The sequence below is a fragment of the Corythoichthys intestinalis genome, chromosome 6 (genome assembly GCF_030265065.1).
Source record: "Corythoichthys intestinalis isolate RoL2023-P3 chromosome 6, ASM3026506v1, whole genome shotgun sequence".
Taxonomy (NCBI): domain Eukaryota; kingdom Metazoa; phylum Chordata; class Actinopteri; order Syngnathiformes; family Syngnathidae; genus Corythoichthys; species Corythoichthys intestinalis.
Window position 1 is genome coordinate 33893178 of NC_080400.1, and position 21124 is coordinate 33914301.

The following is a 21124-nucleotide window of genomic DNA, read 5'->3' on the forward strand; positions in this document are numbered from 1 at the left end:
GCTCTGGCAACTCATTGTGTAAGTGAGGCTTTCTCAGCAGCATGAATGGATATGACTGGACTCACTCAATGAAGCATTTAATAAAGAAAGCATTTTTATAAGTTATTCTTGTTTAGAAATAATTCAGTGGGACAGTAACTTGTTTAAAATGACATTTTTTAATTTTATTTTTTTTTACCAATACTTTCGTTTTGTCTCTGATCGAGACGCAGTATGTGCAGATTCTCAAAATCTGGTTCCTCGGACTCGCGTGCAAAAATATTCAATCGGGACATTCCTACTTCTAAAACTTCTCCAACAAAGTACATGCGACCTTTTTGTCTAATTGCGTACTATTACTGACCAAATTCTTTACTGATATATTAGATATCTATGACGAAAACACAATTTCAAGAGAAATCGCCTTAGATATGCTTACCGGTAGTTGTCTTTTATGAAGTGCCATCACCAACTGATGGCGTGGTATCCATATTAAGTCAATACCTGACGTTTTGTAAGTGTGTAAACAGAATTCTTTTTGAAGAACTGAAACAACCTTCACCACTTCGCGAGGTCATTGTACACATAAGATGAATTGGGTTAAAGTGGCATTGGAATATTTGTTTAGCTGTATGTTCACATACTGTATCTCCAAATGAATCTAAAGGCTACTGCGCTATAATCATCATTTCAGAATAATTTCTGCCCTAAGAGAAACACCTCTGCCTTCACACAAATCCTTGTGTGTTTAATGCATAATTGTACGGTCAGGTAGTCATTTTGTGACTCAACAGACAACAATTTTACAAGACGTGGTCATTTGTTTTCATCATGACCAGTCACACTGATAGTGTGACGCTAATGTTGAACCATTCTCCCTAACACACACACGCTGTGATGGGATGACTCAGAGAGACAACAAGAAGCAGATTTGATCTTAAATGAAAAATTCAAATCAAACCCATGTCAGATTGCAAAACACTGAGTTGTAATTTTCCACTAATCTGCCAGACTTGTTTTTTGTAACTTTTATTAGCTTAGCTGTTTGGTTTCAAGAAAACTACTTTTTTAAATTTTAAAACCAGCACATTGAGAAAAGTTGCCTGATATTTTAATGTTTTTAATATTCACAGTCTTCAACCAAGCTTAAAATAGAAGAGTTGCTAATCATCTGATGCGAAAGCTCGTTTGCCACTTAGCCACAAGTCATTTTTGGTCACTTTAGGGGAGATAAGAAAGCTCGGTGATATACATTAGTGATTGTAAAACAGAGGCGGAATGTTAGGCATGCAAGATGAAAACACTACAACATGGGGGAGGCATTTATTTATCAACTGTCCATCTGTGGCTCATAGCTTGCCTTCTGCACATGCATACTTTCCCACCACTACAAATAGGGCCTGAGTTTAATCAAGACATGCACAAACATACACAGGTTAAGAGGGGTGCCATTTTGGTTTCAACTGGTAACTGGCATTTGATTGAATTGTTTTTACACCATTTGTTGAATCCATTAATTGTTTTAATGGTGGGAGAATCTGTATTTAAATGTTCTTAACTCTATCCTCAATAACTTACTGTTGTGTATTTATAGCATTTTACTTGATGGCTGAAGGGTTGTGGCTGTAGAACAGGCCTGTAGCTCAACTACTCACAGCTTACATGGTAAGATCTAGTTTAGACAGCAAGTTTTTTGAACAACCCCTTTTGATGCATACATAATGTTTAATGCAATTAAAGTAATTTTTCAGTCTATCAAATAATGCAAAAATATAGTCTATTTTCTTGAATGTTACATTTTAATCCACTGGTCCATTAACTTTGGGGGGGGGGGGGGGGGGGGGGGGGGGGGAATGATGTGGCTGCCCCAAATAATACACATTTATATAATTAACCTGGTTGCGGCATTTATCAGCTTGAAGGGAAAAATGACCGTGTTTTGTGGAAAATGCAACTTGCAGAATAAACTGTTTGTCAGATGTGTCATCTGTTTGGTTTAATGCCCAAACAGTTCCCCCAGAGCATCCCCTGTTTGTTTACAACAGGGAAGGAGCCTGGACTTGAACCACCTGCATTCTACAGTAGAACACTTGATGTTTTTTTTTCCTGCTTATTGTAAAAGAATATGCCTCTGGAGGATTTTAAATATTGAACTCACTAGAGCGACGCTGGTAATTATAATGTGACACTCTTTGCTCTCTCTCTGCTCATCACCTATTACAATTGTTAGACAACAAAATACTTTGGAAAACAAATAAGGAATATGCTCATATATGTTTAAAAAAATAATTTTGAACTTTTGAAACATTTGTGCAAATATTAGGGGCGATACTTATTCTTTGATTTACGATCTCACGTTGGTTCAATGAAACTATTGGTGAAAATGTTTTAGCATCTCTTAGGCTAAGGACAGTGAATAACAGAAACGGTAGCACTGCAGCACCATAACATGATTTGAGGTACTGTTGTAGAGGAAGTACAAGGACAGTATGGCAGCCGTACTGTATTAGTCTCCCTTATTGTCTACTTCTGTAGCCGGCATGTCTGCAGTGGTGATGATTCGGAACAACTCCAGTTTCATTGCCAAAGACAGATGTCAGCAGGAGTGGCCTCTTGCTGCACAGCCTCTGTACATCACCACAGGCTTGTGTGTTTCAACAAGACAGCCAAATCCAGTGGTTGCAGTCTAAGAATAAAAGTACTGTTTCAGCATCATGGTCTGTGCAAGAGGGATGGTATATCAGATATAGCCAAAACTGTCCAGCGTTAGGGGCAGTCTGGCCTTAGTGCTTCTATTCCTGGTCTTTGAAACTGATGGAAATCTAAACAGCTGTTTGAACAAACAGCTCTCTCAGAACCAGACTGCCACACTACCCTCCTCTTCTTGCTCCATTGCTGCCCCAAGTCGGCACTTAATCACTCTGTGGTGCTGAATAGCCCCCCTTCATGTCTGTGGGTTGTATGAGATCATGGTCTTAGACCAAGGGTCCTGCTAGGATCTCCATCAAAAGATTATTCCAGATACAACTGTCACCTCCGTTCGACTGTGGGTAGATGCACATGCCTTAATGAGCCAATTGTAGGACTTTGGCATTACAATAAGGCATCTCTTCCTTTTTTTCCTATATCCACTAGAATTATATTCATGTTGTATATTCAGAAACACCTTAGTGGTTGATCTTAAGTATTTGACCGTTACTTGAACCCACAACTCTCCCTAATGCCCACAGGAAGTGAACACTTAGCCAGGGGAAACCGACTCTTTAACAGTGTTTTGAAGACCAAAGAAGAGCATAAAGAAGCAAAGGTTGGCTTTTTGCACCATTTATCCTTTTTTTCCCCGACCAAAATCTGCTCTTCTGACCAAATTGCAGCCATTCTCTGAATAAACTCTGCATTGCTAATTATAGCTCAGTTGTATGATGAAAAACATATTGGCCCATTGTTTGGGGTTTGCTTTCATGCAATGTTTCTGTCATTACATCACAAAAGCAGAGGCTGCAGTTTGGCTTCATGAATGAAGTGAGTCTTCAGCAAAGGCTGGGAGATGGCACTGCTCCCTCTGTGATGTCACACCATAAACACGGAAAAGTGAGAGAGCATTGAAAGACCTCCCGTTCATGAGATCAAATTACAGGGTGGTGACTCATCCACCATACTTAGCGGTCCTGAAGCACCCACCTCCCCAGGATGCACTTTTCTGTCTTTTTCAACCCTGCCCTGCGCGTGCCTTTTGCAGACCCAAATACTGAAGAACCCCCTCCCCCCCTCAATTTTATGCCCACTCTTTTGTGCTTTGTCTAATTTAGTCCATGGGTGGATGTCTGTATATATTTTAGTTTATCAACTAGGTCCTCTATCTGTTGTTGCAATAGGGCTTGGTTGGAAAAGGTGTAGAGCTTATTTGTGAGATTCTCTCAGGGAAAACCGCACAGTCAGCAGCCTGCCCATTATTCATATACTGACAAGAGTCGAGAGTTAATCAATGCCTAAACAACTGACTCACTTCTCCGAATAGTTGACATAAAAAAATGAAGACCATTCTATATGTTCACCAAAGTATTTTCCACCCTGCATCCCGACAGAGCCACGCCTACATTTTGTAGGCTAAGTGGACAGAACCACACTGCCTAATGTGGAAAGTGATGACTTATGGATGCTTGAACTTATTTGACCATTGTGTCTCTAATGGGACTTGCAGGCTTTGAAATCCTATCAGGGCATCATACTGCCTCGAATGATGCTAGCTTTGCCTCTTTCACTAATGGATGCATGCTACACATTAGGTCTCTGCTGCAGATAGGTTTCACATGGATCATACTCGGAGATGATTGTGCTATTATCATTAGTCCTTGAGCATGGAATATGTTCTAGTTGAAATGGCACACCTGTCTTAAGTACAATTCAAAAAGGTTTAACAAATCTAGTACACATGTAGAAAACAATTGTTTCCTTTAAATGACTGGCAAGTGGCAACCTTTGTCAAATAGTGATGAACTCCATCAAAGTGTAACATTACAAATATGGCTTACTAGAAGTATTTATTTCGTCATCTAGCTCAATTTTGTCATCACAAGTCCATGAAGTGTACACTGAGGAGGAAAATGTCATCCTAACATTGATAAGAATAAATTAAAAGTGTTTTAAAAAGATTTTCTGACTGAATAACAGCAGCGCCCTGAACATCTACTGTCAGAACTTAATTGGTTAGCTTTTACTTTAATTTTGCAGCACATGCCAATTTCCCAAACTTTATGGTAGGCCTGTCGCGATAACAAATTTTAGTGGGCGATAAATTCTCTCATAAATTATTGCGATATGTGATATTATTCGCCCCCCCCCCCCCCCCAATTTTTTCTTAACCATTTTATAATATCACAGTAACAATACAGTATATATTAATAATACAAAGTAATATTAAGTTAACCCATTGAAACGCAATAAACGTCTACTCTTAAATTCAAAAATACTTTTTAAGAAATCACAACTAAAAACAATAGACCATGCCTCTTTTAAGTAAAAGAAAACAATATCAATACTGCACAGAAACGCAGAATAATGTCTTTTTGAAGAAAAAAATAAAAATTCACTTCAATAACTTAAGCATTTAGGCAGAGAGGCATAAAGTTGTCGTAGCACAAACAATTGCACTTCAATAACAACAGAGAAAAATAGATTAATTAAGTAGAAGTATGCAGGACGCAACCCAGTAAATGTTAGGCTAGTTTCATACTGCAGGTCTTAATGCACAAATCTGATTTTTTGTCATATCTGTTTTTTTGGCGTGCCCGTTTAGACTGCCTTTGTCCATTGATACCGTTCAAGTATTACGCATGCACACTAATTCGCAGTCCGACACGCGCTGAGCAAGAAGACCCGCATGCGCAGGAGCATAAAAAAAAAAAAAAACACATATACTACACATGCTGGCTGTTATTCGTCTATTCGTCATTCCAGGGCGATCATATTTTGATTTCCAAAAAGAGGACACAAATAACAGACATAAATAATCCCCATTTAGGCTTATTTTCAAAGTTTATATGGATCGATAGCATGCCCGCACTGTCCGGTCATGTCACACACACGTACGGGCAGTTTGTCCCGACTCTCGGCCGTGTAAGCAATGTTGAAATATTGCTCATATACCAGTAGAGCAGAGAGAAAACTGATCATTTTCAGGCTTATCCTCAACCCATTTTTATTTTTTTTTTATGACTGTTGCCAAGCCCGACCCTTCCCCAAAAGCCGTGTTCAAGGCGAGCTAGGCGCTAACGGACAGCTGCACAGCTACCGTAGCGCACAGTCTCTCCTGCTCTTTGATGATGTAATTGCTGCATTAATTCCAATTTGGGAGACTTACCGGTTCAGACCGCCGCAACGTTCTGGAAAATTGTGGCCCAGATAGAATTTAAACCACATACGAAAGTGACCCAGATTGGATTTGAAATGGTCCACTTCAATGCAACTTGTCCCGTTTAGACCGTCAAGTTAATGCCTCACTCGATTCGGAAAAACATGATAAAATCGGATTTGTGCATTAAGACCTGTAGTATGAACGTAGCCTAACAAAACAGGTTATATACAGCAGACCAAACAGTGACGAACAGTGAAAAATATATACCATCTAACACAAAAAGTGTTTAGAGGCCATCTCTTTATGAGTTTAGGTATTGCGGCCCATCACCTGATGAAAACTATGGACACACAATGAAGCTTCTTGAACACACATTTATATACACAAATTGAGAAGACTGATTGTGGGGGAAAAAAATATATAGCATTGGAAAAAAAAGTATTTTCAAAAATATTTACAATAAACAAGTTAAATTTTTTTGAGGCATGCCACTCCGAAAAGCTGTTTCGTCCTGGAATTCCTTGCCTTCCAATAATCTTGCACAGTTGGAAGTGAAACCAAAGACATGTACAAGAGGAGTCCAATAAATTTTTCAAGCTCCTCCGCTGTAGTGTCTGTCCACACAAACTTTTTCCCAATCTCTTTTCGGACTCTGCCATACTGGTTTGTGTGTTTGCACATATTCATCATTGTCGATGAGGTGAAGAACAGGTCAAAAAGTTCTTTTGGGGTGTATGCATGTTCACGATTCACCTGAGGTCCTGGTGGTCTCCGGGGTGTGAACCGGCTGCACTGTGGGGCAGTGTCTGTGTCTTGCTCTGTGCTCCATGGCACAGGTGCAGGCTGAGCCAGTGGTGATCGGCTTCTGCCGCGCTGACTTCTCCAGCCTCTCCTCCGCTGACATCTCATCGCTCTTCCGTGATGACCCCTTCTCCCTCGTCCTCTTTCCATTCGGGCAGTGAATGTAGATTTTTCATTGTCACTATAAATGTACATGAAAAAAAAGTCAGTATTTATGAAAATAATAAAGTATAAAATAGAAATATATACAGCAATAAATAATATTGGAAATCTATATGTATGACAATAGAAAGAATACCATAGCAATACCATAGCTGATGAATATGTGCTACATCCCTAATCTTCATATAGAAAGAAGAACACAAATTATAAATTCCTGCCTGGGATACACACAGTGCACGTACGACTTTGATCTGATATGCACATTTTATTATTATATACACAAACACACACTTATATTGCATCAAAATTAACTTTGTCTTGCAATATCAAAAGAAACTTTCAAAAGAAACTTTTTCAGCATTAAAAAAATAAAGTGAGTTGGCTTACCTCTGCTCGTCGATGGCGTCACCCACGTGTTCAATCCGTCACTATCTTCACTCAAGGACTCTTCCGAAGAAGACGATGATGACGAATTTAGACCATCCTCTTCAAGTTGATCAAAAAGCACAATTGCTTGCGCTAAATTTAGTTTTCCGTTCATTCTCAAAGTCACACAAAGTCGCTGCTTGATCCAAACGGCCGTCGCTCGCCACCTCGCTGCTTCAGAACACTCCTCCTTCTCGTTCGGTGGAACCTCGCATGGCAGTTTTATTTATTAAAAAAAAAAAAAAAAAAAACGCATTTTGTGCTTCCACTGTGACTTCGAAAGGGTTCGTTTGATTTGTGTTTTTTTCATGGAGCTTCCGTTTTGAAAAAGGACAAGAAATGATCGAAATATAGACATAAACAAATGATCCATGCAGCGTTTTAATGTTTTTTTGAGAGGACAATAAAACTATCAAACTTAAATGACAATATCTCACGTTTTAGTTGGTCGATTGACTTCAAATACTAACGAGAGTAAACCGCAACTTCCGCACTTTAAAACGAGACCAACCAACGGCATGTGGGTGACGTAATTAAAACGTGAGGGCGCTTCAAAGACGACGTGCGCTGAGGACGCGCCGGCGCATCCTTCGACTCTCAAGGGTTAAACCACTACACAACTAGTTTTAAAGTGTCTGATCGCGAGTGGAAACACACAACAACAACAACACCAACACAAAAGATGATACATACAGGCGTTGCCTCTGTAGATATTTTACAAACATTAACAAAGAACGTAGGCTCGTAGCAGTGTTTCCCTCTCTCACTAACTCGCTCACTCGCTTGGATGCTTTGTAGCTGCACTTCTTCTTCACGTGTAAGAGCGCTCTTCTTCACGTGAGCGCATTCTTCTTCGCGTGAGGAAGCGCAAGGGCACCCCCACTTGAGCGTGAAAGCACACTAAAAACTAAAAGGCATGCATTTAGAGCCTAGTTCGGGCCTAAAAAATCCAGCCCGACCCGACACGGCCCGCTGGTATTGAGGCCTGACCCGGCCCGAGCTCGATCACTTAACTAGATTTGCAGGCCCGAGCCCGAAAAACCCGATTTTTTTTTTTTTTTTTTTTTTTTTGAGTGACGCGGAAAAAACGCAGCAGCAGCAATTTATTTTCATTTCTTCGAGTTGGCAGAAAAAAAACGCAAACTTTCTTAATGTTTAAATAATCTACATATTTTTTTTAGAATTATCAAAGCATTCACACAACGAAATAACGCTGGGAAAGTTTGTTAAACATATTTCTGAGTGTGTGGGATATTGTTCTCACATGGACGCGCCTCTCTGACAAGGAGAGGGAACAGGAGAGGGGGGCGCCTCGGCCGTGCGCAAACGGTAGAGGGGGAAGACAAGAAGGAAAAGCGGCCGGCGCCACGGCGTTCGTGCACACGCACAAGCAAAAGCGCAATACAGAGAGACTGCTCTCCATTTTTTTTTTTTTTTTGTTTTTTTTTTTTTTGAGTGACGCGGAAAAAACGCAGCAGCAGCAATTTATTTTCATTTCTTCGAGTTGGCAGAAAAAAACGCAAGTTTTCTTAATGTTTAAATAATCTACACATTTTTTTGAGAATTATCAAAGCATTCACACAACGAAATAACGCTGGGAAAGTTTGTTAAACATATTTCTGAGTGTGTGGGATATTGTTCTCACATGGACGCGCTTCTCTGACAAGGAGAGGGAACAGGAGAGGGGGGCGCCTCGGCCGTGCGCAAACGGTAGAGAGGGAGGACAAGAAGGATAAGCGGCCGGCGCCACGGCGTTCGTGCACACGCACAAGCAAAAGCGCAATACAGAGTGCTTGCTCTCCATTTTTTTTTTTTTTTTTTTAAATAATTTATTAGTCCGGCATGGCGGCCCGACCCGACCTGACCCGAACGTGAATGCTTAAATTGTGGGCCCGTCGGGTCGGGTCGGGTTCGGGTTCGGGCACAAAATCTAACCTCTACATGCATTTCAATATAATGTTAATAATTATTATAATTAGGGGTGTAACGGTACACAAAAATCTCAGTTCGGTATGTACCTCTGTTTTGAGGTCACGGTTCTGTTCGTTTTCGGTACAGTAAGAAAACAAAATGCAAAATATAAATGTGCAAGTTGTTTATTACACATTTTTGTGCTTTCAACAATAGGAACATTAGCCTATACAAAGCTAGAATTCTGCTCAAAAAGTAGCGGGTATTTAAAGATAATCCAACAACAATTTGCCTTTCAGACCCCGCGTATTGGTTAGCTTTCTTTCTAAAAGAAAGAGGAAAAAAGAGAAAAGCAATCCCAATGACAAAGATTTTAACATGTATTTTACAAATGCAATGCCTCAATGAAACCTTTTTTTTTTCTTATGAACGGTTTTCAAAAGCTTTATTGGTGGATTTTCTCAATTTGAAGCGCCACACAGAAATTAATAAATTTAATTGTGTAAGCAGGATCTTTCGATTATTCTTATTATTTAATTACAGGTGTTTTAGCTCATTTCAATGTATTTTATTTAAATGGGCTATTATTTATTTTATTATGTGTTTATATTTTACAAATGTGATGTAGTATTCATTTATATTGTACATTTTATGTTGTATAATGTTAGTTCTTATGTGAATATTAGTTTCTACTTGTTTTGTTGTGGTAGGAGGGTTTTGTATTGAACACGGGGCCGTGTTGGTTATTATTATAGCAGAGAAGACTGCAGTAAATCAACAAAGACAAGTCAGCTGTGCCCCGATCTACCACTCAAGAGATCTGATGGACTCAAAAAGTGGGTTACGATTGTATATTAGTTTGAAAATTGACCAGATCCACCGTATTTTTACACGAGTGACTTCCGGCCCGATCCGAGCTACTGATAGTAGTATTGACGCAGGAGGGCCGCGTCTCACGTCCAATAATAAACTCTGCTGTTCTTTTTGCGTGCGTCGCGTTGAGCCGCTTCTGGGGCACATCTAACACGCGGCCGCACTGCGACTGGTGTGCATTGGCTGATTGACTCGAACGCCAGCGTTTCACTGCGTTCTTGCGGCGGCCACCTTGTCGCGCCGTTGACGTTTCTGGGTTATACTGTCCTACCGTGTTGGTCCTCATTATAGTAGAGAAGACGGAGTAAATACTTCAACAAAGAAACTGTAACCCGATCGACTCACAGCCTCGAAAAGTAAGAGTTATATTACGTCAGAAACTCGTTCGGTACGGCTCTGTTCTGAACCGAGCACCATGTACCAAAACGGTTCAGTACTATTACATGTACCGCATATTGCCAAAGGCAGAACAACAACCTATATGCCAATATACACCTATTTTTTTTTATTTCTATAAGAAAGATGTTTCAGTAAAATGTTACACATTCTTGTGTATTTGCCACTTATTTCCACAGTTAACATTGAGACCTTGGGCCTCTTTTGACCTCGTTGTGAGTTTGTAAGGATGTGACTTCTGATTAAACAAACTCGATGCCATTCAAAACGTTTGTTCTTCTTTTTCCCCAAATTAAAATCGATAAGAGAATCGATAAAGAATTGAATCGTTGAGCAATATCGATTAGGGAATCGGAATCGTAAAAATCGTATCAATTCCCATCCTTACTCGCCATTTTCATTTGGTTTAAATCAAAATATTCCCACACCGGAGCTGTGGTGTTTGGCTTGGAAATCAGGATTTTCCGTCCAATTTAGTCTTCCACACTCTGCTCGCTCATTGTTGTACGCCCGACAATGCACTCGGCCCCACCTCCCCCATTGAATGATAGTCACGCAAACTCAAATTTATAAAACGAACATACGCAGAAGTCAATAAAACAGAGTGGATCCTCGTCACAGCACATTGCGCTGTTGGTAACAATGAAGCCTAACTTTTAACAGCACGTCCGCCGCACATCTGCTGCACGCGCGCGCGCACGCACGCACGTACACACACACGTGACACAATTAATCGTAGCGGGTAAATTACCACCTTCATTTTCATTTACAGTGGGATAAATGGAATTATTGCATATTGCGACAGGCTTACTTTATAGAACTGCATATTTGAACATTTCTGGTCTGAATTCATCTTAAGGACTTTTGAGGACGGCATAAAATCCCCAGTTGTTACTAATGTCATTACTGCCTTTACTTTTGTCATTATTTACATTGGAGCTAATAAGGGATTATGCAAATAAAAACAATCCCTTTCATTGCAGTTTGTTGTTTGCCTTTACTATAGCCCATATTTCTCTCATCACACAGTTTTTATTGGCAGCTCTTAGTGTTGCATGTGTTTGATGGAGAATTTTGTGTTAAAGTGGGTTCAAGAAGTATTTAATGGCAAATGAGGACGGAGAGGCTCAAATTCAGACTTAACTCAACTCGATCTAGTTTAAATAAAAGGCCACATTTTGCTGTGGCCTTTACATCAAAGACTGAGCGCCATCTCAGCTTGCAAAATGTGTATCATAGTCCTTTTAAAAAAACATGTTTTTGTATTCTGAGGCTGCATATGTAGTTTTCTTTCGATTACAGTTTGTTCTCAAATGGAAATATAGGATAGGAAAGGTGTGTGTCATCTTATAATTCCCCACAACACCAATGTTAATTTAATTGGTATCAAATTATATTTTATATTGAAATTTACAATTTAGATCACCAGTTTGCCATTTCACAGTGATGCTTTTTCAAGATACAGTGGTACCTCTACATACGAAGTTAATTCATTCCAGGACCTTGTTTGTAAGTCGAAATGGTCATATGTCGAACAGGATTTTCCTATAAGAATACATTATAATTCCATTAATTCGTTCCACAGCTTAAAAACCCACACAAATACTGCTTTTACAATGGCAAATAGCAATTACAAAGAGCAAAACAAATACAGTATTAATAAAAATCGGAATAATATATAATAATAGTAATAATAATAATACCTGTAATAATGTAACAAATCGGGTTCTAATGTAGCAGTCGAATTTTGTGTGGTGTACCTGAATGCAACGCGGGGCTGACAGCAGAGTGAGAGAGTGCAGTTGTGAGAGTATTTCTTTCACATTTAACGTCCGATTGTTGCGGCTGTTGGCGAGTTCTTTTTTTTTTTTTTGTACAAGTTCTGAAATAAATGATTAAAAACCTGACAAAGCTTGCGATCTCTTTGGCGATGGTTGTCACCTTTACTTATAAAGACTGGCAAACGGAGGTCTGAGGACTATTGTCAAGCAGTTCACGGAAGCGCACCCCATGCTCATATTTTTCCATTGGAAAACCTCACCTTTTTTTCTTTTTTCACCACCTGCTTTAACATTCTTGGAACCCATGTTGATTTCTCTTACAAGAAAATCCGCCGTATGTGCATCTTGCGGGAAAACAATGAAATTGCGGCGCTGTCATAAATCGTCGTATTTCGAGCATTTCGTCGGACTTAACAAATAGCGAGTCAAATTTTACGTTGGATGGTGACAAGATCGTGTGTCGAAGCGATTGTACGTCGAGGTACGACTGTACTACTAGGGATGGGAATCGAAATCCGATTCCAATTCGGAACCGGTTCCGAGTGTTTCGAGGCCTCGACATCACAATGAAAAAGCCTTAACGATCCCTTTAACGATTCCTAAAGACGCGTATTGCGTCGTGACGTGTCTTGTTGTCCAGACGCATCAAACTAGCATGGCGCCAAGAACCACTCGCTCCAAAGTTTGACTACACTTCACCAGGAAAGCGTGTGAAAATGAAAGGTTACGACGGGTAAGCACGAGCATTGCAGCCATAAACATAACAATGACAGCACGTAGGTTCAAACGCTCGAAAGTGTGTCTTCACTTCACGAGGAAAAATTACAACAAAGCGACTTGCAGTCATTGCAAGGTGGATATTTGCTGACTTTATTCAACCATCACTTGAAGAGTGAAACTAAGAATAGAAATGAAACAAATCAATTTCGTCCCCAATAACAAACAGGTTTGCATCAACGTAAATCAGTGATGATGAGCTGCTAATAACAGTATGGTTAGCATTCGTTCGCTAGCATTAGCACATTGTTCAAACCACTACACAACTGGATTTAAGTGTCCGATCGCGAGTGGAAACACAACAACAACAACACAAAAGATGATACATACAGGCGTTGCCTCTGTAGATATTAACATTAACAAAGAACGCTGGCTCGTAGAAGTGTTTCCCTCTCTCACTAACTCGCCCACTCACTTGGATGCGGCATTTCTTCTTTGGGTGTAAGCGCGCTCTTCTTCACGTGAGCGCGTTCTTCTTCAAGTGAGGAAGCGCAAGGGCGCCCCCACTTTAGCGTGTAAGCGCCACAAAAACTAAAAGGCATGCAATTCAATGTAATGGTAAAATAATACACGTTAACCCACAGTCCCCAAACTGCGGCCCGCGGCCCAAATACGGGCCGCCTCCACATTTGGTCCGGCCATTTTGAATTTTTTTTTTTCTCAATCGTATTATTTATTTTCTGGCCTTTTCCTTGAAGAATTCAGAGAGGGTTATTTGGTTATTATTTATTTAATTAATAGTGTTTTTATTATTAATTATTATTATTATTATTATTATAAAGAGTCCAGAAAGGGTTATTTGATTGTGGCTTTCTGAAAAACAATAATTTTTTACATTTATGCACTTCTGCAATCGTCACACTTTTTCTGTTACAAACTGACCCCGGACCCTCATCAGAGAAGGGAAAAGTTATGTGGCCCTCACAGGAAAACGTTTGGGGACCCCTGCTTTAACACATATTGCCAAAGGCAGAACAAAAACCTATCTGCCAATATATACCAATATTTTTCATTTCTATTAGATAAATGTTTCAGTAAAATGTTACACATTCTTGTGTATTTGCCACTTATTGCCACAGTTACCATTGAGGCTTTGGGCCTCTTTTGATCTCGTTGTGAGTTTGTAAGGTTGTGACTTCTGATTAAACAAACTCGATGCCAATCAAAACGTTTGTTCTTCTTTTTCCCCAAATTAGAATCAATAAGAGAATCGATAAAGAATCGAATTGTTAAGCAATATCGATAATGGAATCGGAATCGTAAAAATCCTATCAATTCCCATCCCTATGTACTACTAAATCACATGCATAGTGGAGTTAAAACTATTACTTCTTTTCTTATCGAAACACAGAGGTTAGGAACATGTAAGGTTTTTTTCTTAAAGTGTAAGTGATTTTATGAAGGCAAAAGGACAAAAGGAGTGAAAGCTGCTATGAATTCCAGACTAGGCCAAGATGTCAGTGATTGGAAATGGCGGGCATGAAGTGCATTAGTGTGCAATATTGGCAGATAAACCACTAGCCCAGTAGATTTTATGTTTTTTTTTTTTTTGTCCTATTACCAATTTGCCTTCTTGCTAGGCCTTCTTCAAACGGTGACTCAAACAAGAGGAATAATATGTCATTGCCGCTACAAGCATTAGGACAGCACTAAAACATCTCCACGGTTAGCATCGACAAACCTAAAAATAAGCAAATAACCTGTCAAATGAAGTCGTCTTAATTTTCTTATGTTGCTATATATATGTTTTTTTTTTTTTTTTTTTTTTTTTTAATAAAAATAGAAACACCAAGATGAAAACACACACACACTCAAAAACTGCTGGATACGAGATTTTTATTAGTCAGTGGCAATAATAATTTTACCAAGCACTGTACACAAAAGTCCCAGCAGCACTAGAGCTGCCCTATTTCGTAAACCAATTGAACTTATTACTAAAGTCAGTAACTACACTTTTTTTTAAGCCTAGCCTAGTAATCTTGGCGGCCTCGTGGTTGTATCCATCGTCCTTTTTATAGCATATCCCATGTTGTTCTTTATATCTCACACTTCTTAAATCTACTCAATCTAATTAGATGAGCGTGAGTCATCAGGCAATGTTTAAAGGCATCAAAGGATGTTCTGTTCCCCACTGAGTGCCCACTGGCTGTAAATGGAGAACAGTGTGCGCAGTGTCTGTCTGAGACCCTCAAGAGAGATCACCCCCCAACTTGGCTTACTCTCGCCGCAGCCTATATGACATCATCACCTCATCTTTTGACCCCTGACCCTTCTCAGGGTTTAACCCCATGCTTGGTCTGGCGACAGTAGGTCCACTGTGTCAGGGCTACATTGTAGGAGGGCTAAGAAGGGGTCATGCTGCCACTGATGGGTACCAGGCGCGTATGTGATGGTATGTGCTCTAGAAAGTAGCCTTTGGAGAAATGCCAAATAAACATCTTATGTTTTTTTAGGAGCAGAAGACGAGGTGGAATTATTTTCGTTCACCAGACATGTGGAGCATAAGTCTTTCATAGCACTGTGTGCTCTACCCAAACAATGTTTTATTCAAATTTTATTTGATTGGTTTCCTCTTCAATATGTGCTGCGCTCAAAACGGGAGTTCATAACATTCTCCCAATCTGCCCATTTTTTTTTTTCCCACATATCTCCTTTGAGTCTGCATATGTACAGCACATCAAATAACAACGGTTTATCAATATACTATCCTGCTCTCACTTTGTATTGCTTTGATCAGTATTTCATACTACTGTCACTTACAGTATATTAAGTAACTACTGCACCAGTTGTGCTACACCACAGTACTGCACTTTAGGTCACTTTATATTGTTGGCCAAATGCACATCACCTTTGCACTCCTGTCTGTCCTGGCTAAATGGGTTATTTTCACTTCTCTGTTATGTCTTAGATATACTCTTGTTATAAAGGTTTGTTTGATGTTATACGACATTGGCTCTTACTTAAACACTTGGTCAATAAAGATTTATTTTTCTGATAAGTTATTGACTGTACACTATAGGCCTGCCTCACACTTTGCGACAGGATCGGAACTGACTGAACTTTTCAATTGCACCGAACTGCAGTTGGACATGGTGATCGACCCTTGTCCATTGCTGCAACAGAACAAGTGCAACACCTGGTCTTTTTTTAGGGGACAACAAAAACAGAAGCAATAATCACATACAAGACGTTGTACTTTATCACTCATATTAAACCATAAAATGTTAAAGTGACAGTTAAGTAGGAAGCAATTTGCTACAGACATAGGCAAGAATAAAGGCGACTGAGTGGACATTTTTAGAAGAAGCTCCCTCCCTCCTTTGTATTTCCCTGAATGTACATGAATGTTTACATAGTCTATTGCGCACATTTAGATAATAAAGGCTGTAAGCATCATCCAGAGCCTTTGGAAGCATAAGTTCATTATTTGGAATAGCTTTCATCTGTGAAGTGCCTACATTAAAATAAGTAGACAAGCGATCAGCCATTAATAAAATTGGTAGCACACTGCGCAAGAGGTCTGACGGGTTTGGCTGCACAATGGTGTGAATGGCCTCAACTGTCAATTCAACTTCATGGTGCTTGCACAGCAGTTGTAGCTGCCTGTACCAAATTTTAAATATTTTTTAAGACCTTGATTTTTTTTTTTATTATTTGTTAGTCAGGAATATATGTTTCCAATGTATGTATCGTACTGTGTAACTGTTCCATTATGTGCATAAATAATTATTAGAGTAGATGTAGATAACACTATTCCATATATGTATCATCTAATCTTTTCATTTTGTTTATTTAGCACTTTTTTCTGGGTATTATCAAACGTATGTTAACGCATGTTATTTGTGATTTGGCAGATCCGGAGTGTGGAGATGTTCCCCTACTAACTCCTGGAAGTAAAGAGATGATGTCACAAGCTCTAAAGGCTACGTTCAGTGGCTTCACCAAAGAACAACAGCGACTGGGTATCCCCAAAGGTAGAGCTTGCTTGTCCTAGAGCTGAACGATTTACTTATATTACATCAACATTGAGGTTTTTACTGCTGTGATAATCTTAACCTCACAAAACCAATTTTTATATTAAGTTTTTAAAGCATTATTTATCTTCACCACATTTGAGCTGTTTGAGTGAAAAAAATAGTAGCCAATCAGCATCGACCCTTGATTTCCTCGCTTTGCTGGCCAATCAGAAATGATCATAGGGAAACAAATTAGGCTCGACTGCACTGGCTCCTAAATGCATTACACAGCACAGCTGTACTTCATTGTGGTACAGTTGCAGCGCAATTGCAACTTCATTGTTTTCCTTAAGCATCAGGCTAGGCTGACAAGTTATAGCCCATGATCCCCCAAGAAAGTAAGCTTCGCATGTTTATGTCGTTTGGTATTTAGGCTTTGTCATGTAACGCAGGGTGAGAGATACATCCAGCCACGAGCAGCAATGCAGCGTTACTGGCAGTGGTCGACAATAGCTGTGTGTTACAGTCGGATACAATTCCAACAAGGGCCCACTCAATTTCTAGCCTTACTTGGTGACAAGTAACAATCATTGCTCATTGCCCATACTAGGTGTGTTCCAGTCAGCTATAATTCTGCCAAAGGCCCACTGAATTTCTAGCATTACTTCTGGATGTAGACGAGAGTACCACAGACTTCAATGACGTCTGCGACAGGTGATTTACCAAGTGCTCAAATGGGAGCGAGTAATAGCCAGAAATGTGGAGGAGAGGAAGATGTTTCTGACCCCGTGTACGTGCTCACAACGGCACACTGGGATGATAGATGAGTTGTGAAGACATAGGAAGCAAACTTGACCAAGTAACACTCACTTAACTTGTGGACACAGCCCTTGTCATATTGATCTACATAGATTACAAACAGAAAGTTGGCACTTGAGCGGGTCGTGGTTTGAGCAGTCGGCAGACAGAAAAAAAAAATCCTAAAAGTAGCACTAAAGTATAAATCGCATTTATATGGGGGCAATTTATTTAATAATATACAACATTTTGAGGGCAACTTAAACAATGTGGCGATATAGAACTAACATGTCATTCGTGTCGGGACGTCCCTTTAATAATTTCACATAAAAGTAGCTCTGGAGTAAAAGTCACACCCCTGTCAAAACTATGGAGAGGGGAAAAAAAAGCACGATTTATAGTTTGAAGAATATGGTAATCTATTAACGTTATACTTGGATTGCATAGTCATTTTTATACAGAAGCGAGAGGAATGAGAAATAACCAATGGCTGAGTCCAAACAAGATTTCACCATTTGTCCTCTTGCACTATGTTGCAGGCATGTTCTGAAAATGTGTAATAAAAGTACACCTTTTTAATGTACCTGAGCGACTGTGTGGTGCAGGGCTACAAAGTGCCACATACCAAAGTGGCCTTCCTGTCACACTGAAGCCATAACCCACCACGTATTCTCATATTTGTCCACATCATTTATGCTAGACTATTTTAAAAGTAATTGCTACTTTTATTCATGCTTCTGGTTTTAAAACTGTCAATCAAAATCGCAAATCGAATCGCAATAGCATTTGTCAGAGAAAACACAATTGGATTTTTTGGGCACAAAATCGTGCAGCCCTAGCTTGTCAGCAATTTAGTTTAGTTTTAATGTGTCCTCAGTGCAATACCTGAGACACAATGTGCTGCTCACAGAACATTGGATTCTTCAGTAGATAACAAGATATGCAAAAGATGTGTGTATGTTTAATTTCAGGCTGAATGCAGCATCCTGAGAATGTAGACAGTAAAGTAATTATGATACCTTCCTAATTGAGGCAAACTGCAGAGCCTGTTCCTGTTGTTAGGTAACAGCATGACTTTATATTTGTTCGTGGATTGGTACAGGCATGCTTTCATTAGCTGCTGCTTGTTTACATCTACTATTGCCTCGCTGTTTTATTTAAAATGACGTATTATGGTCATTTGGATGGAGCGCATTTCTATAAATAGTATCATACACAGAAAACTTAACCTAAAAAATGCAGCCATCCTTATTGTTAATAAATGTTTGTATCAAATGCTGCACTCATGTTAAATTATGCAGGAGTCAAACGTGATAGAAATGTTAGTACCAATCACCATTTCTGTGATACTCTCTAGATCCCAGACAGTGGACAGAAAACCATGTTGCAGCATGGCTAACTTGGACTGTGAATGAGTTCAGCCTGAAGAATGTGGATTTTGACAGATTTTGCATGAATGGCGGCAGCCTTTGTGCCATGGGCAAAGAGCGCTTCCTGGACTTAGCACCCGACTTTGTGGGTGACATCCTTTGGGAACATTTAGAAATGCTTCAAAAAGGTAAGATAGCCATTTTCCCACACATGGGTAATAAGATTGATGGTGTGAAAGTGTAGGACGTTAAAAACCCACACAAGAGATTTGATCTTTGTGTTCATTTTGTCGATATTTGCATAGTAACAAAAGCCAAACAGGAAGGCACAAGTTCGCTGAGGTCATTAATATTTCAGAATGAAGCATGCAGTTACGTGATACATAAAATCAATGCCGAGGTCACTGACGCTCAGCAACTGATTCTTTATCTATTTTTCATGAAGAAGATACAAAGCATTACACCAACAACGGACTGACCTCCAACTTCCAGGAATCCCGTTATACCTCAGACTACTTTGTCAGTAAGTACTTGCCACACTCAATTTCAGTCATGTTGTAATATTATAGGAGTGCATCTTAAAATAGGCTAGGAAATTCAAACCTTGGAGTAAAAACATTTTTCTATTTTAAATTGTCATTGATGCAAAGCGATACAGTATAGGTTTTGCTCTGGTTGTATGTTAATGAATTAGTGATTTATTTCCTCTTTGAATTTGCTAGCAAGAGCCATATAAACGCGCACAGACACATACAGTTTAAGTTTACATACACTGTGCAAAAACACATTCATTTTTTTTGTCTCACCGAAGTCAAATCGGACTAAACCTTGCTAGTTTCTAAGAATTAATGAAATAGTTTCGTTAAATGACATAATTATTGAGAGACCTAATTTCCTACACAATTGTATATTATTTTCTTCGGGGTTAAAAGTTTACATACATTTTGTCGTATCGAGTAGTATTTCCGTTGAATTGCATAACTTTTTGAAGGAACTCAGATCAGGGCTTTGCAATATATACAGTGTGTGTGTGTGTGTATACTAGTATTATATAATATAAGCAAGTGATGGTGATAGATGTGGCAATACCAGCAAATGCCAACATCAGGAAGAAGGAACACAAGAAGGTGAAGAATCAACAGCTGAAAGGAGCGGATGTGGAAGCTGAAGGCTAGCGTGGTTCCACTGGTAGTGGGAAAGCCCTCTGGGCAGTAACCCCCAGACTGTGAAAATAACTCCAGCAGATCCCAGGAACAGTATCTGAAGCCTCAGTTCAGAAGAATGCAACCCTAGGAACAGCTAAAGTACTGCGCAGAACCCTCAAGCTCTCAGGCCTATAGTCGAGGGCCCGATTTTAAGGATGACACAGATGCCAGCCCTCGAGGGGTGAGAGGGACATTGTCTTGTTATATCATAATTGAGTACACCTCTTTGGAAAGTAAGATTTAAATCAACATCTCTTTTAAAACAAGAACATTTTTTAAAATTTCAGCATAGCTTGTTTTAAACAATGCTTTCTTGACTCGTACTATGAAATGAAATTTAGGGTGATGATAGAACCTACAACACAAAATTAACAGTTTAATGAAGATTGGTTGACAGAAGCTGGCATACCTACCATTTCATATGTCATCCATGACTTCTAAGGACATCATCAAGTCTTCCAGACATTGGATGAACACGTTTCTGACAGGAGACTTACTTGGCTACTGAATCACTCTGACCCTGTTCTTTTTGTATCATGTTGGAAATTTTAATGACTGCCAAGAATTTGTACATCTCTAATTTCGTGGTTTCATCAATTAAGGTAATGAAGGTCCCCAACACCAGCGGCATTCATGTAGCCCCATATGAGGACATTGCCAATACCATGTTTTACACTACCATACACCTTTCTGTTTACTCTTCACCTTTGTGACACTAGACAGCATTGAGGCCATAGTTTCCAAACAGATTGAGCATGGTTTTAACTCTCCAGAAAATAGAATCTAAAGATTCTGTTCGTATTTATGTTCAAGAAAACATCCAAACTTGATGACA

The 21124-nt window shown here is 39.4% G+C and overlaps 1 protein-coding gene across 2 annotated transcripts in view; it reads left to right on the forward strand.

Moving 5' to 3' along the window:
* ets1 (v-ets avian erythroblastosis virus E26 oncogene homolog 1) overlaps positions 1–21124 on the forward strand; it is a 67508-nt gene that overhangs the window by 31251 nt on the left and 15133 nt on the right. For both annotated transcript variants that reach the window (XM_057839380.1, XM_057839382.1), the window contains 3 exons: positions 16815–16934; positions 19072–19272; positions 19530–19607. In XM_057839380.1, the coding sequence (XP_057695363.1) occupies positions 16815–16934; positions 19072–19272; positions 19530–19607 (399 nt within the window). The remainder of the gene's footprint in view (positions 1–16814; positions 16935–19071; positions 19273–19529; positions 19608–21124) is intronic.